This window comes from Lepus europaeus, chromosome 20 (genome assembly GCF_033115175.1).
Source record: "Lepus europaeus isolate LE1 chromosome 20, mLepTim1.pri, whole genome shotgun sequence".
Taxonomy (NCBI): domain Eukaryota; kingdom Metazoa; phylum Chordata; class Mammalia; order Lagomorpha; family Leporidae; genus Lepus; species Lepus europaeus.
Window position 1 is genome coordinate 1,251,949 of NC_084846.1, and position 16,278 is coordinate 1,268,226.

General features: G+C 61.7%; 1 protein-coding gene across 1 annotated transcript in view; it reads left to right on the forward strand.

Annotated features, from left to right (window-relative positions):
* The window catches only part of FBN3 (fibrillin 3), a 116,710-nt gene that overhangs the window by 45,688 nt on the left and 54,744 nt on the right, over positions 1-16,278 (forward strand). Inside the window, 14 exon segments of the mRNA XM_062179352.1 lie at positions 5,059-5,120; positions 5,229-5,397; positions 5,502-5,584; positions 5,936-6,034; positions 6,131-6,226; positions 6,345-6,440; positions 8,078-8,275; positions 8,367-8,492; positions 8,572-8,697; positions 11,419-11,571; positions 11,649-11,819; positions 13,938-14,081; positions 14,158-14,277; positions 15,297-15,422. Of these exon segments, the coding sequence (XP_062035336.1) occupies positions 5,059-5,120; positions 5,229-5,397; positions 5,502-5,584; positions 5,936-6,034; positions 6,131-6,226; positions 6,345-6,440; positions 8,078-8,275; positions 8,367-8,492; positions 8,572-8,697; positions 11,419-11,571; positions 11,649-11,819; positions 13,938-14,081; positions 14,158-14,277; positions 15,297-15,422 (1,769 nt within the window).

Genomic DNA, 16,278 nt, shown 5'->3' on the forward strand with positions numbered 1-16,278 from the left:
TCCAGCCATTGTGGGCATTCGGCGAGTGAGCCAGCAGACGCGAGACCTCGTTAGCTTTCTGTTTCTGTCTCTCTGCCTTTCAGATAAAAGAATAAAAAATGTTAAAAACATGATTCATATATGAATTCGAGGATTGTTCCCAACACGCGGACTTTTGGGGGACATGTTGCATGCGCAGCAGGCAGGTTTGTGGCTCTGTGGCCTGGGTTCAGATTTGCCTGTGTCCTGACCTGATGATGCATGCCTCAGTTTCCTCCGCACAATGGGATGACAGCAGAACCTGCTTCGGGTGTGTCGTGAGGGAGCGCTCTACAAATGGTGGTTGTGGGTGGGGGTGGTCAGTGCCCAGGGACCTGGGCGGGGAAGCCCTTGGGGGCCGCCTTCCCGCTTTGCCTTTCCTGGAGCAGCCTAGGCCCCCTGGGCCTTCCTGGGTCCTCCAGCTACCCCCTCCCTCTTCTGCAGCCTCATTCCCAGGCATCCGGCCAAGCTCCTGGCCATGTGCTCAGTCCTCCCTTCCACCAGCTGCTTCCTGTGCTCAGACAAAGGAGCCTGTGTCCCTAGGCCACCCCACACGACCCAGACGCAGGCAGCAGTGTCCCCCAGCCCTGCCCTGGGCTCCTGGGCAATTTGGGGGTCCCCTGGCCCTGCTCTGTGGGGTCCTCACTGGAAGAGGGAACTCTGGGACGGCGTAGAAAGTCAGGAGGACAGGAGTGTGGAGGGGCTGGAATGACTCCGAGTGACCATAACAGAATGACGGGGGGGGGGGGATGGTGGCTCAGGGTGACATTAATGAAGTGACAATGTGACAGCAACAGGTGACAACGTAATAGAAGCTGGGTTGACAGGGCGACGACTGGACAGCAACAGGTGGCGTTGCAATTTCAGAAACCAGTGAGAACTGAGGTTCTGCTGATGGGAGGAGGGTCTGCGGACGGCCGTGCTGGGTGGCAGCAGGAAGAGGGGCCGACAGTAAGGCAGTGGGAGATGGTGGCTGATGTGGGTCGGGAGGAGGAGGAGGCCCAGTGACTGGTGACACGGGGTCTTCAAAAAGCTCACGCAGGCCGGCGCTGTGGCTTAACAGGCTAATCCTCCGCCTTGTGGCACCGGCACACCGGGTTCTAGTCCCGGTTGGGGCGCTGGATTCTATCCCGGTTGCCCCTCTTCCAGGCCAGCTCTCTGCTGTGGCCAGGGAGTGCAGTGGAGGATGGCCCAAGTGCTTGGGCCCTGCACCCCGTGGGAGACCAGGAGAAGCACCTGGCTCCTGGCTTCGGATCACCGAGATGCGCCGGCCGCAGCAGCCACTGGAGGGTGAACCAACGGCAAAAAGGAAGACCTTTCTCTCTGTCTCTCTCTTTCACTATCCACTCTGCCTGTCCAAAAAAAAAAAAGCTCACGCGGGATGCATATTATGAAAAACACAATGTACACGTTTCAAAGGTTTTTTTTGCACCAAAATAATCTTACCTTTAAAAAACTTTGACACTGAGATAGAGAGAGGTCTCCCATTCACAGGATCGCTCCCTAAATGCCCACAACAGACAAGGTCGGGTCAGACTGAAGTCTGCAGCCAGGAGCTCCATCCGGGTCTCCCATGTGGGCGGCAGGGGGCCAAGAACTTGAGCCCTCCCCTGCTGCCTCCCAGGGTGTGCGTTAGCAGGCAGCTGGGATTGGCAGTGGAGCCGGGACTTGAACCCACGGCCTCCTATGTGAGACGCAGGCATCCCAAGGGGCGTCTTGTCCACTGCACCAGTCGCTCACCCCGGGGTTGCCATTTTGATGGGGGACCGTGTGACCGGCTTTGTCTCCGTGACTGCCCTGGCCGGGCACTGTGGTCCCCGGGGGTGGGGCTGAGGGCACAACAGCGACGTGGTCGGAGCAATCACGGGGTGACCCTGGCAGTGAGGCTCAGATGGCAGGAACCAAGATGGTGCCCCAGGGTTGGGGGCGGGCACAGCGGCAAGCGAGCTCTCTGCTGTCACCCGAGCTCCCCACAGCCCTGCCCCTTGGGCCCCTCTTCCTCTCACCTACACCTGGACTCCTGCTTCATGCACTGTAGCCTGGGCTGCACCGCGACCCTCCTTTAGCACACTCCCCGGGCCTGGCCTGGTCCCTCTGACACACTTGCTGCAGGCAGGCACCTGGCACGGCGGTGGGAACTCTGCTTGGGACGCTGGACGCCACCTCAGGGGGCCTTCGTCTCAGTCCTGGATCTCCTCCTGCTCGCAGCTCCCTGCTAATGCAGACCCCCGGAGGCGGCGTGATGGCTCAAGTCGGGGACCTGGATGGAGGAGCTCATCCCCATCGGCTCTGGGCTGTCCCACCCTAAACCCCACACCCGTCACTGCTGAGCCAACCTGACCCTGGGGTTCCCTCCCCCACCCCCTCCCACGTACCCTGCTCCCTGGGGAGAGAAGAGGTCCCTGGAGCCAGCCTACACCTCCTATTCCCCCGGCTCAGCACCCCTGCCCCCACACCGAGGCTGAGCTTCTTCTGGGTCTCCCACGTGGATGTGGGGACCATAGGTGCATCAGCAGGGAGCTGGATCGGAAGTGGAGCAGCCGGGACTCCCGCCAGTGCTCACGTGGGTCACAACCTCACACACTCTTAACTCTCCGACCTCCAGGCCTGTGCCCCGGCTGTCTCCTCCACCCACCGTTCTTCCCTGCTGTTTTCTGGTTCCTTCTCTTTCCCAGCCTCCCCAGGCACAGGGCTCCCTCCCCTCCCCCACTCCGGGGATCCAGCCCTTGAGGGCTGAGCCAAGACCTCCCCAGCTGGGGTGTGTGGGCAGCCTGTCTGGGAGGGCCCCTCTCCCTGCCCAGACCCCTTTCCACGCTGAGCGTGTGGACCGGGGCACCACTCAGCTGGCAGAGACAGACCTGGGTCTGATTTCCAGCTCCACCGCCAGTGAGTTTTGTGAGGCCAGAGAAACTATGCCGCCTCTATGCCCCTCAGTTTGCTCATCTATACAATGGGTACAGTCCACCCAGGCCTCTCTAGTGATTGGGTCACACGCAAGGCCAGAACTCTCAGCACCACACCTGGCATGCCCGAAGTACCCGGGAAACACCAGCCGAAACTGCTATGAGAGGGCCATGACTTCAAGAAAATGGATTCAAAGATCGGCTTATTTTGGTGCAAAACTCTTCCGGAAATCCAGGCACATGCAAGGTCCTAAAAACCTCATGGAAATGCGTGCTATGGACAGACTGGTTTATTCTGCACCAAAATATGTATTTCCTCTAAAAAGACTTCTTTATTCATGAACTTCCTGAGGTGCCCTTGCATGTTTGTTCATTCCATTCTCAGATGCTGTGAATGGAGGCACATTGAGCACAGCGGCTTTGGGAATGTGATAGGGTGAACTCATACTTTGGGTGTGGAGAGGGGATTTTTAAAGCGGGCTTTGCTGGACACATAGGAGTTTGCCTGGTGGCGTAACGGCTTTCCCGGGTTAGGGTCGCTGATGGTGTCTGTAGAGACACCATCGGCAGTGTCAATTCCGGCTGGAAGGCGGGATCAGTCCCATGACAGGTGGGAGCCTCGGACAGACCTGAAATTCTGGAACTTGGGCATTTGTAAGCCTGACAAAGCTAGGCCTGCTCCCCAGGGAGGCGCATCTTCTCTTTGTTTTGCCTACATCTTTAGGGGCCCCCCCGAATCTCAGTTGACCCAAGAACCTAGGCTCCGGGCGCCAGGTGAGTGGTCGCCCTGGGAATCCTGCGTGCCTGAAGGCGAGGGAGCGCTTCCCAGGTAAGCCCCGGTGTCCCTGCCCCGGCCCGGGTCCAGGGCGCCCACCCAACCCATCCGGAGCCCCACCTCGGGGCGCCCTCCTGCTCGGTCCGCCCGCGAGCGCGCAGCCCCCGGAGCCACGATCACGCCCTCCCCTTGCCTCCTCCCGCCCCCACCCGCCCCCCGTGGCTGCTCTGGGCCGGGAGCGCGGCGGGGTCGGCCGCTCGGTCTTGCGCTCCGGCCCCGGGGCCCCCAGCGCCGCGGGAGCCAGCCTTGCAGCGCCGCGCCCCACGCGCCCGTCCGCCGTGCCCGCCCCCACGCGCGCCGCCCGGCAGGTAGGGGAGGCGCGGGCCCCGCGGCGGGGCGGGAGCGGGGTGGAGGGGGCGAGCGGGGACGCGAGGAGGGGGAAGGGATTCCTTTGTTCGCAGCCGGGAAGCCCCGGGCCCAACCCCCTCCCCTCCCCGCCATCCGCGGGGCGCGGGGCGCCGGGGCCAGGAGGAGCTCAACGGGGGCCCCGAGGCGCAGGTGAGGGCGGAGCCGAGGCTGGCGGCGGGCCCGGGAGCCCGCGTGCTCGGCCCTGTCCGGAGGAGACCGCGGCTCGCGGTCCCCGCGGCGCCCCCTCCCCGTCGGCCGAGCCCAGAATCCCTCGCTGGCCACCCGTGCGGTGCGCGGCTCCCCGCTCATTCATTTCGCAAACTCCGGACGCGCCGCTCGCTGAGGCAGAGGGGCGCCCGGGGGCGGGGGGGGGGGGCAGGTCAGGCCCGGCCAGAGACCCCTCCCCACCCCCCAGGCTGGCCGGGGTGGGAGGCAGAACCGGCAGACCCCGGCACAACTTGGGAGCAAGGGGGCGCCCCTCCCCAGCAGGGGGGACCCTCCGAGGTTGACCAGGGTCTCTCCCCGGGAGGGGCCCGGGGTGAGGGTTGGGCCCACTCCCCGCTTCCAGCCACCCTGACCCCAGGTCCAGTGACTTTACTCCCCGGTCTGGAAAGCGGTACCCGAAAAAGGCACAGGGAGGGGCGGGTAGCACTTGGTTGGCCTCCCCCCCCTTGCCCTTAGGATGCTCCCACACCTGCGCCCGGCCTTCGCCTGGGTGGGTGGGGGCCCCATCTCCCCTCTGCCTGGCCTCCCCTCCCTCTGGCCCTCACTGGTGACAGCCATCACCTTCACCCGCCCCTTCCCTCCTGGGCTCCACAGGGGAAGTTCAGTGGCCCTCACGCTCCTGCCAGGACATCCACTCCCGCCTCCCCCCACCCCTTCTAACGCCCATTCCCTCCCACCCAAGCCCCCTCAGTGGCCTCCACACAGTCCGCCCACTCCTGCTCTCCACAGCCCCTCCACCACACCCTCCTCCAAGAAGCCTGCCCTGACCGTCACCTGCTCCCCGGCCCCAGGTCTGTGGGGGCCCTTGGCCGGGGCGGGGTGTCCACCAGGGCTGATTCCACCTCCTCTCCACAGCCCCCCAGGCACAGTCATGACTCTGCAGGGTCCGCGCCGGGCAGGGACAGGGGCCGGAGCCCTCCCCGCAGCCCGAAGCCCCCTGGCTCGGCTCCTGCTGGCATGGACGGTCCTGTCGTGCGTGGTGGGTGGCCGAGGCCGCTGGGACCGGGCCCCAGGGCCTGCAGCTCCTGGACAATTGCAGAGGCGCAGCAGCCCGGGCGCCTTGCAGGGGTGCGTGGTCCCCGCTGTGGGTGTGGGCTGGGGAGGCGCTGTCCTGGGGCCAGGAGATGCACAGTGGGCCGGGCCTCACCAGCCACATCCCGCTGTCCCTCAAGGGCCAACGTGTGTGGCTCCCGCTTCCACGCCTACTGCTGCCCCGGCTGGAGGACGCTGCCCGGCAGGAGCCAGTGTGTCGTGCGTGAGTGCGGCGCCTCCTGGCGGGGGAGGGGGTCGCAGGCAGGGGCCCTGTCCACAAGTTGACACATGCACTTGGCCAGGGCTCCCTGGCAGAACCCCAGAGTGCCCTGAGCTTTGTCCACTGGCTCCCAGGTCACCTGTGCCTATGTGAGTCTCTCTCTCTCTCTGGAATCTAAGGTCATGCCCCACAGTCCCCACGCCCACGGCCCTCAGCACCTCTGACCCCCTCCCTGGCAGGCACATCCCCAGCAGGGCTGTGCGCGCAGGCAGGCGTGCGTGTGCCTGAGCGAGGCGGGGAAGTGGGCGGCCCGCAGCGCCCAGCTGGGCATGACCGCCGGGTCTCTCTGTGCAGCCGTCTGCAGGCACCCCTGTGGCGAGGGCTTCTGCTCCCAGCCCAACGTGTGCACCTGTGCCGACGGGACGCTGGCCCCCAGCTGCGGGGTGAGCCGAGGTGAGCAGGTCGCGGGTCTCCAGCCGCTGGGCTGCTTCTGCCCGCCATGCAGGGCCGCCTCCCCCTCACCGTGCGCCCCCTCCACCTCCTCCCCAGGCTCGGGGTGCAGTGTGAGCTGCATGAATGGGGCCAGCTGCCAGGGGGAGTCGTGCCTGTGCCCCCGCGGCTACACAGGCACCGTGTGCGGGCAGCGTGAGTACCCCGGGGGCCCGGGGAGGCGACTCCTAGCTCACCAGGGGTGTGGGGAGTCCCAGCTGGGGACAGGCTCGCCCAGGGTCCTGCAGCCACCACTCTCTGTCTCCCTCCACAGCCATCTGCGACCATCGCTGCCACAACAGGGGCCGCTGCATCGGGCCCAACCACTGCGCCTGCGTGTATGGCTTCAGGGGCCCTCAGTGCGAGCGAGGTACCGAGGGGGCACTGGGTGGGGGTGGGGACAAGGCCAGGCCCTGAGAGAGTCCAGCTGGCCTCCTTCCTGCTGCGGGGCAGGCTGAGGACATCTGCTCACCCGTTCTCCCAAACATCTGTTGCTCACTGGCTGGGAGCGAGGGCCCCCGGTTGGAACCGGATCGGAAAGACAGAGGATGTATCTGCCTGGGTGGGGGACAGGGCGGGGAAGAAGCTAGAAGCAGAAAATGGGAACCCAGGGAGGTCAATGCAGCAACAGGGGGTAGCCATGGGCTCCAGGGAAGGCCATCAGGGAGGGCTTCCTGGAGGAGGGCACTTCTCAGCTGACTCTCGCAAGATAGGCAGGAGCGCATGGGATGGAAAGATGTTACAGAGAGAAAGGGGAGACAGACCAGAATCTTCCGTCCACTGGTTCACTCCCCAGATGGCCGAAAAGGCCAGGCCAAAGCCAGGAGATGGGACTTGAACCTGGGTCTCACATGTGGATGGCAGGGGCCCCAAGCACTCGGGCTTTCCCAGGCCGTTAGCAGGAGTGCACCAGAAGTAGAGGCGTCAGGGCTCCAAACGACGCCCACACAGGATGCCGGCGTAGCAGGCAGTGGCTTCACCCGCTGTACCACGATGCCAGGACCCCTCCCCCTTACACAGGTCCCACAGACTGAGGGGGGCGGGCTCAGCTGCTGAGGGGCTGGGGGCAAAACTCCATGGTGGACGCGATGCTGTTCCAGAGCCTGGGTGTTGGGAAGGATTGGGGGGACGAAACCCCAATCTGGCCTGGAAGGTAGAGGCGGGGGCAGGGAGCGGATGACCCTGAACTTGCTGTTGGCCGAGGCTCCCCGGGGAGAGGCAGGAGACTGTGGGAGCCCGAGGACGGGAGACCTCCCCAGGCGGGCGACCTTGCAGAGCCCAGCGTGGCCCAGGAAGCCACGAGGCCCCGGGTGGCAGCTCCCTGGGGCTGACGCCTGTATTGTGGCTGAAGCTGGTAGGGGCCGGAATAGCTGGGAGGGGCTGGGGTGTGCGGGGGGGGGGGTGGGGGGAGGGGGTGGGAGGTGGGCAAGGGTGAGATTCGGGAAATGTGGGTGGGTCTGACAGTGAGGACCCTGGGTCGGGCCAGGGCTGGGGCCTGGGGCAGCCACACCTCCAGGGGTCTCGGAGGGCCTGGGGTGGGGGTGGCTGTGGCTTCCTGGCCTGGGAGGGGCTGGCTCCTCTACTGGAAACATCTGGAGGGTGGAGACAGGACGTCACCACATCTGGGCTCCTGCACAGCCACCTTGGCCTGGGCCCTGGGCGTCACTGGGGTTCCGGGCCCAGGACATTCAGAGGTAGATGGCGGGTCCCTCCTGGGCGTGCCCGCTGTGGGTCTGTGCTCTCTGAGGGGAGGGGTGCCTGAGATGGGGTCCCGACCTGCCCTGACCTCTGTGGGCCTCGGAGGTCTTGGCCTCCCTCTCGGGACTGGTTCAGCCACTGCTCTGAAAAATGTGGGTTTTGAAGGGTGAATAAGAGTTCGGTAAGTAGGGCCGGGAAGAGAAGACATTCGACTCGGCAAGAGTCAGAGACCGGGTTGGGGTGCTGGTGCCGGGGCCCCCGGAGCAGAGGAGGCCCACGGGCAGCCGCCGGCCTCTGTGTGCTCCGCAGACTACCGGACTGGGCCCTGCTTTGGCCAGGTGGGCGCTGAGCGGTGCCAGCAGCAGCTGACCGGCCTCGCGTGCACCAAGGCGCTCTGCTGTGCCACGGTGGGCCGGGCCTGGGGCCTCCCGTGTGAGCCCTGCCCCGCACAGCCGCACCCCTGCCGCCGCGGCTTCATCCCCAACATCCACACCGGGGCCTGCCAGGGTGAGTCGTGGGGGCTGGGGAGCCAGGGAGGAGCCGGCCGCCCGTCGCGGCTTTGGTTCCTTCCTGGGACGGGCCTCTCACCCCCTTGTAGATGTGGACGAGTGCCGGGCCGTGCCGGGCCTGTGCCGGGGCGGCAGCTGCCTCAACACCGTGGGCTCCTTCGAGTGCCGCTGCCCGGCCGGACACCGGCTGGACGACGGCGGCACCACGTGTGAAGGTGGGCGGCGGCGCGGCGCGGCGGGGGCTCACCTCCACCTCGGTGATCCAGGCTCCGTCAACCCTCTGTGTCTTCGCAGATCTGGACGAATGCCTCAGCCGCCCGGGCCCCTGCGCCGGCGGCGACTGCGCCAACACGGTCGGGAGCTTCGTGTGCCTCTGTCCCCGCGGCTTCGCCAGCAGCCTGGACGGCAGCCACTGCCAGGGTGAGCGGGGCTCAGGCGGCCGGAGCCACGCCCTGTCCCACCCAGGCCTCCAGGCCCTCCAATTGCTGCGACTCGGCCTTCCTGCACCCCCGTTTCTATCCCTTCTGACATGCTGGCTCCCCACCCGTCAGCCTCTGTGCTGTCGTGAACCCCATGGGGAGCCCCTTCAACCTCCCCCATCTCGGCCCTCAAGTGCTCTGGGCTCCTGGCTCAGCCGCTCCACTCCACTCTCTTCGCCCCTCCGCACCTCAGACTAAGCCCGTCTGGCTCAAGGCCCCAGCCCCTGACCCTCTAGCTTTCATCTCGATGCCCCTGACCCTCTAGCTTGCATCTCGATGCCCCCTGACCCTCTAGCTTGCATCTCGATGCCCCCCGACTCTCTAGCTTGCATCTCGATGCCCCCTGACCCTCTAGCTTGCATCTCGATGCCCCCTGACCCTCTAGCTTTCATCTCGATGCCCCCTGACCCTCTAGCTTTCATCTCGATGCCCCCTGACCCTCTAGCTTGCATCTCGATGCCCCCTGACCCTCTAGCTTGCATCTCGATGCCCCCTGACCCTCTAGCTTTCATCTCGATGCCCCCTGACCCTCTAGCTTGCATCTCGATGCCCCCTGACTCTCTAGCTTTCATCTCGATGCCCCCCGACTCTCTAGCTTGCATCTCGATGCCCCCCGACTCTCTAGCTTGCATCTCGATGGTCTGTCCCCATCCTCTATCTTGTATCTCAACGCTCTCTTGCCCATTGTCCTCCGCAGCCCTCCCAGTGTCTCTGTGCCTGCTCCCTCCACCCCATTTTTGAGATGGGGAAATTGAGGCCCAGAGAAAGCAGGTTCACTTGAGGCAGCTCGGCAGGCCAAGCCGATCATTCTCCCAGCCAAGGTTGGGGGTGGAGGTCTCTGGGCTGTGCCCGACCCTGGCTGTACACCCCCTGCAGACCCCCACCTCCCCAGCGCCTGTGCGCTGCCTGGCCAGTCAGGGGACCGTCCACTCTCTGAGCACCCACCCCTCATTCTGCTGTCTTGATGAGCTGGTTGTCAGACCAGAGACATGGACACTGGTGGTGGCATCTTTGTAGGGCGCCACCTCCGAGGCCATCATGCCCCACCCCCAACCATGGGGGCCTTTTCTGGCTTCTGAAGAGCAGTGCCTGCGTGTGAACCGAGTGAGGTCCCCAGACATGGGCTTTGAATCCAGCCGAGCTGCACCCTGGGCTGTGTGACCTTGGGCAAACGAGGGGACCGCTCTGTGCCTGAGATTCCTCAGCTGTGAGGCGGGAGTGGGGCGGTCCCTACCTCGTGGTGTCCCAGGACTGAATGAGGTACAGTTGGGGCAGTGGCCTGCGGATGGCTGCCATACAGTGGGTGCTCAATACATGTGTACAGAGGGGAGGGGGGGCTCCTGCTGGGTCACAGATCAGAGCCTGGCCGCGGTGGGCGCCTAATGCAACACTGGTTATTGTTTGCATCAAAATTCTGGACTGTCTCCCTCGTCCCTACCTGAGATGCACCTGCTCCTCTTCTCACTGCAGCAGTGATATGACCCTGACCTTGAACTCTGCTGACCTCTCCAGGTCTGGGCAGGCCTGATGGGGGTGGGGGTGGGTGTGCCCAGGTGCACTGGGAAGGTGGAAACAATTGTGTCAGAGTGAGAGGCGCTTCTCAACTGCTATACTGGGGCCAAGATGCCTGGGTCTTTAGATCTAAAAATGCAATCTTTGTATCGATAGTGGAGAAGTCCCATCACCCGGTAAAGCTGTCAGATTCCGGGGTCTGCATGTCCGTGGCTCTCCCAGACCTGGGGGCCCTCTGCCTCGGTCTCCCCAGGAGCCGAGGCTGTGGCTGCACCATTTTGCTCGTTGGGGCCCGTTTCAGATTCTCAGCCAGTTCAGTCTCCCAGTAACAGGCACCACTCTCCTGAGGAGGTGCTGCTCGGAGCGTCCCCACTCCATGGATGTGAAAACTGAGTTGCAGAGAAAGGAGGAGACCCACCGTGCAGGCACTGCTGATGGTGTTTGGGTTGTGGGGTTTAAAAAATTTTTTATTTGAAAGGCAGGTAGGGGCTGGCATTGTGGTGCAGCAGGTTAAGCCACCACCCGTGACACCAGTGTCCCGTATGAGTGCCGATTCGAGTCCCCGGCTGCTCCACTTCCAATCCAGGTTCCTGCTAATGTGCCTGGGAAAGCAGCAGCAGATGGCCCAAGTGCTTGGGCCCCTGCCACCAACGTGGAAGACCGGGGTGGAGTTCTTGGCTACTGGCTTTGACATGGTCCAGCTCTGATTATTGTGGCTATTTGGGGAGTGAACCAGCAGACAGAAGAGATCTCTATCTGTCTCTACCTTTGTAAAACTCTGCCTTTCCAATAAATAAATAAATCTTAAAAAGAAAAAGGCAGAGAGATAGACATCTTCCATCTACTGGTGCACTCCCCAAATACCCACAACAGCTGGGGCCAGGGCTGGGCCAGGCGGCAGCCAGGAGCGGAGAAGTCAACCTGGGTCTCCCGTTTGGGTGTCAGGGACCCAAATACTTGAGGCCTCACCTGCTGCCTCCCAGGGTGTGCATTAGCACAGGAGGGGAGCTGGGACTCGAACCCAAGCACTCCAAGCTGCAGTTGCCTCCAGTAACATCATCATCATCATTGTGCCGAATGCCTGCCCACAGCTGGCATTTGGATCCAGGTCTGGTAAAACCAAAGCAGCGACCCTTCCTCCCCATTGCAGACCGCCGGGTCGGCACCTGCTTCTTGATGGTCATTGGAGGCCGCTGTGCCAGAGACCTCGGCGGCCACTCCACGCACAGGCAGTGCTGCTGTGACAGGGGCAGGTGCTGGGCAGCTGGCCCGGCCCCTGAGCTATGTCCTCCACGGGGCTCTGGTGAGTGAAGGTGCCAGGCTTTGGGCTGGACCCCAGGGCAGGCCCAGGGGCCTGGCCTCAAATGCTGTTCCTTGCAGATGAGTTCCAACGGCTGTGCGTCCAGGGGCTCCCACTGCCGCCTTCCTACCCCGGCCTCCCAGGCTTCAGACTCAGCGCATTCGGACCTGCTCTGGGGCCAGCGCGACCCAGGCCCCAGGGCTCCAATGGACACGTGGTCCCCAGGCTGGGTCCTGGCAGCTCCAGCATTGGTGAGGCCCTGGACGTGGGCAGGAGGGGTCCAAAACCAGGGGCTGGGGCCAGAGCCCTGAGTGGGGGTGGGAGGTCCTGGCTTTGGTGGTAGGGGGTGTCCCTGCCTGGAGAGTTCAGCTGACAGCACAGTCGGGCCTTCGTGTCCGTGGGGTTCAGGGCCCTGGATTCAGCCTGCCATGGATGGAAAATACTTGAAGGAAGAATTGTGTATGAATTGAGCATGTACCGACTTTTTTCCTTGTATGCGGTTCCCTAAGCAGCCCAGTATAATAGCTGTTTATGTCGTCTTGACACTGTGCTGCGTACTTTGGGGGCTGAATAATGTATTACATTTTTAATTTTTTTAAGATTTATCCAAAAGGCAGAGTCACACACACACACACACACACGTTCCAGCTGCTCAGTTATTTCCCAAACACCCACAAGGGCTAGTGCTGGTCCTGATGAAACCAAGAGGCTGGGACTCCATCCGGGTCCCCACTGTGGGCGCCAGGGACCCATGCACTTGAGCCATCACTGCTGCCTCCCAGGGTGTGCACTGCAGGGAGCTGGGGTCAAGGGCAGAGCTGGGTCCTCTGATATGTGGTGTGGGCATCCCGAACAGCATCTTTTTAAAAAAAGATTTATTTATTTATTTAAAAGGCGGGGTTGCAGACAGGCAGAAGCAGAGAGACAAGGAGAGACAGAGGTCTTCTATCTGCTGGTTCACTCCCCCAAATGGCTGCAAAAGTTGGAGCTGAGCTGATCCGAAGCCAGGAGCCTGGAGCTTCTTCTAGGTCTCCCATGTAGGTGCAGGAGCCCAAGCACTTGGGCCATCTTCTGCTGTTTTCCCAGGCCATAGCAAGAGAGCTGGATTGGAAGTGGATCAGCCGGAACTCGAACTGGCACCCATATGGGATGCTGGCACTGCAGGCATTGGCTTTACCCATTATGCCACAGCGCCAGCCCCCCAAGCAGCATCTTAACCACTGTGCCAAATGCCCACCTCAGACTTTTCTTTTAGTTCCTTTTTTCCATGAACTTGAAACTTTTTATTTTTTTTATTTTTGACAGGCAGAGTGGACAGTAGAGGGAGACAGAGAGAAAGGTCTTCCTTTTGCCATTGGTTCACCCTCCAATGGCCGCCGCGGTAGGCGCGCTGTGGCCGGCGTACCGCGCTGATCTGATGGCAGGAGCCAGGTGCTTCTCCTGGTCTCCCATGGAGTGCAGGGCCCAAGCACTTGGGCCATCCTCCACTGCACTCCCTGGCCACAGCAGAGAGCTGGCCTGGAAGAGGGGCAACTGGGACAGGATCGGTGCCCCGACCGGGACTAGAACCCGGTGTGCCGGCGCCGCAAGGCGGAGGATTAGCCTAGTGAGCCACGGCGCCGGACGAACGTGAAACTTTTTTTAAAAATTTATTTGAAAGGCAGAGACAGAGAGTGAGATGTCTTCCATCCACTGGTTCACTCCCCAAATGGCCACAACGGCCAGGGGTTGGCCAGGCTGAAGCCAAGAGCCAGGAGCTTCCTCCAGGTCTCCCTCATCGGTGCAAGGGTCCAAGCACTTGGGGCATCTTCTGCTGCTTTCCCAGGTGCATTAGCAGGGAGCTGGATTGGAAGAGGAGTAGCCGGGGCTCAAACTGGTGCCCATATGGGATGCTGGGGTTGCAGGTGGAGGCTTAACCTGCTATGCCACAGTACCGGTCCCAACCATGAACTTTTTGAAGTTCCCTTTGTGCAAATACTATGGCATTTTCTGAGTAACTTGAGCATCCAAGGGGTTTGGCAGCCACGGCGGGTCCTGGAACCAAGCCCCCTGTAGACCCCGAGGGGCCGCTGTGCTGACAACGGGCTGGGTTGGGGGAGACTGGGGATCTGGACCTCAAGGTCAGGGTTGTTGAGTGGGAAATCCAGGCTGAGCCTCAGAGCCTGGGCTTCTTCAGGTCTGAGTCAGGGAGGTGGGTGTTGAGGCCTGGGATGGGAGTCTGGCCCCACAGTGAGGGGCTGAGTCCACGGTGGAGATCTGAACCGGAGGTGGGTTGTGAGCCAGGCAGAGTCCCAGCCTCAGGGGGGTGTCAGGGCCAGCAGTGAAGCCCAGGCTGGGTGTGCAGGCAGCCCCACTGGCCCCTCCCACAGGCACAGTAGCTCTGAACCAGACCATCGACATCTGCCGACACTTCACCCACCTGTGCCTCCATGGCCGCTGCCTGCCCACTCCGTCCAGCTACCGCTGTGAGTGTCACGCGGGCTATGCCCAGGATGTGCGCGGCGAGTGCATCGGTGAGTGGTGGCTGGTTGGTGTGCGGTGGGCATGCCTGCCTGGCTGGGCCCGGGCTCAGAGTTGCGCTGCCCCCAGATGTGGACGAGTGTGCCAGCGGCCCTTGCCACCACGGAGACTGCGTCAACACCCCCGGCTCCTACCACTGCCGATGCCACGAGGGCTTCCAGGCCACGCTCACCAAGCAGGCATGCCTGGGTATGGCTGTCCAACCATCCATGCATCCATCCATTATCTACACACCCACCCATCCATCCATCCACCCACCCTCCTATCTGTTCATCTAGCTGTCTACTCATTCATTCATCTCTCCATCCATCCTTCCACCTGTCAGTCCCTCTATTCACCCATCCTTCTTCACCCACCCATCCATCCATGCCTCCATCTGATCATCTGTCCATCCACTGTCCACTCACCTATGTAGTCACCCATCCACACATCCATTGATCCATCCATCCATCCACACATCCATCCATCCACCCAACCATCCATCCACCCATCCATCCATCCATCCACACATCCATTGATCCATCCATCCATCCATTGACCCATCCATCCATCCATCCATCCACACATCCATTGATCCATCCACCCAACCATCCATCCACCCATCCACCCATCCATCCACACATCCATTGATCCATCCATCCATCCATTGACCCATCCATCCATCCATCCATCCACACATCCATTGATCCATCCACCCAACCATCCATCCACCCATCCACCCATCCATCCACACATCCATTGATCCATCCATCCATCCATTGACCCATCCATCCATCCATCCATCCACACATCCATTGATCCATCCACCCAACCATCCATCCACCCATCCACCCATCCATCCACACATCCATTGATCCATCCATCCATCCATTGACCCATCCATCCATCCATCCATCCACACATCCATTGATCCATCCACCCAACCATCCATCCACCCATCCACCCATCCATCCACACATCCATTGATCCATCCATCCATCCATTGACCCATCCATCCATCCATCCACACATCCATTGATCCATCCATCCATCCATCCACCCATCCATCCACACATCCATTGATCCACCCATCCATCCACACATCCATCCATCCATCCATCCATCCATCCATTCATCCATTCATCCATCCAAGAATGAGGGGCAAAGGGGTGGGGGACACAGCCAGGGGCAGGAGGCCGCCTCCTGACTGCCCACCTCCCTCCCCACAGATGTGGACGAGTGCCTCATCAGTGGTGGCCTTTGCCCCCTGGGCCGCTGTGTCAACACGGAGGGCAGCTTCCGGTGTGTCTGCAGCGCAGGCTTTGAGCTGGGCCCTGATGGCAAGAGCTGTGTGGGTGAGTTGGGGGTGGACAGGGGCTTCTGGGCCCCTGCAGCTGCCGTGGAGGGCCACCCTGACTCTTCACTCCTGCTCGGCTCACCTGAGGCCCCCACCTGTCCCCTGTGCACCCACCCAACACACACTCCTTCAGTCCCTCCTTCCTGAGTTTAGTCCACATAGCCAAGGAAACGGGCCTTTTGAGCAAGACCACACCATTAACAACGTCCTGATCTAGGCTTCGATTAAGGGTCTTTGTCCTGGTCCAGGGTGGACCCAAAACAGGCTGGACACTGAGGGTGCGGCGGGCCCTGGGAAAACACTGGCCCTCACGCTCCCCATGGGGTGGGGGTGGGGTGGGGGTTTGGCTCCCATGGCCACTGCTTGTGGGGACCTCTGGGCCCTCTTCTCCCTAGGCTGAGAAGATCTGCCTTTCATGTTTCACTTACATGGAAGGATATTTCTCCATCTGTTCATTTCTTTTTTTTTTTAAGATTTATTTATTTATTTGAAAGTCAGAGTTGCACAGAGAGAGGAGAGGCAGAGAGAGAGAGAGAGAGAGAGGTCTTCCATCCATTGGTTCACTCCCCAATTGGCCACAATGGCCGGAGCTGCGCCAATTGGAAGTCAGGAGCCAGGAGCTTCTTCCACATCTCTCACGTGGGTGCATGGGCCCAAGGGCTTGGGCCATCTTCTGCTGCTTTCCCAGGTCATAGCAGAGAGCTGGATTGGAAGTAGAGCAGCTGGGACTCGAACCAGCACCCATAGGGGATGCCGGCACTTCAGGTCAGGGTATTAACCCGCTGCACCACAGCACCGACTCCCATCTGTTCATTTTCAAAAAACTTTTTTTAGCATCTTGATTCATATACAGA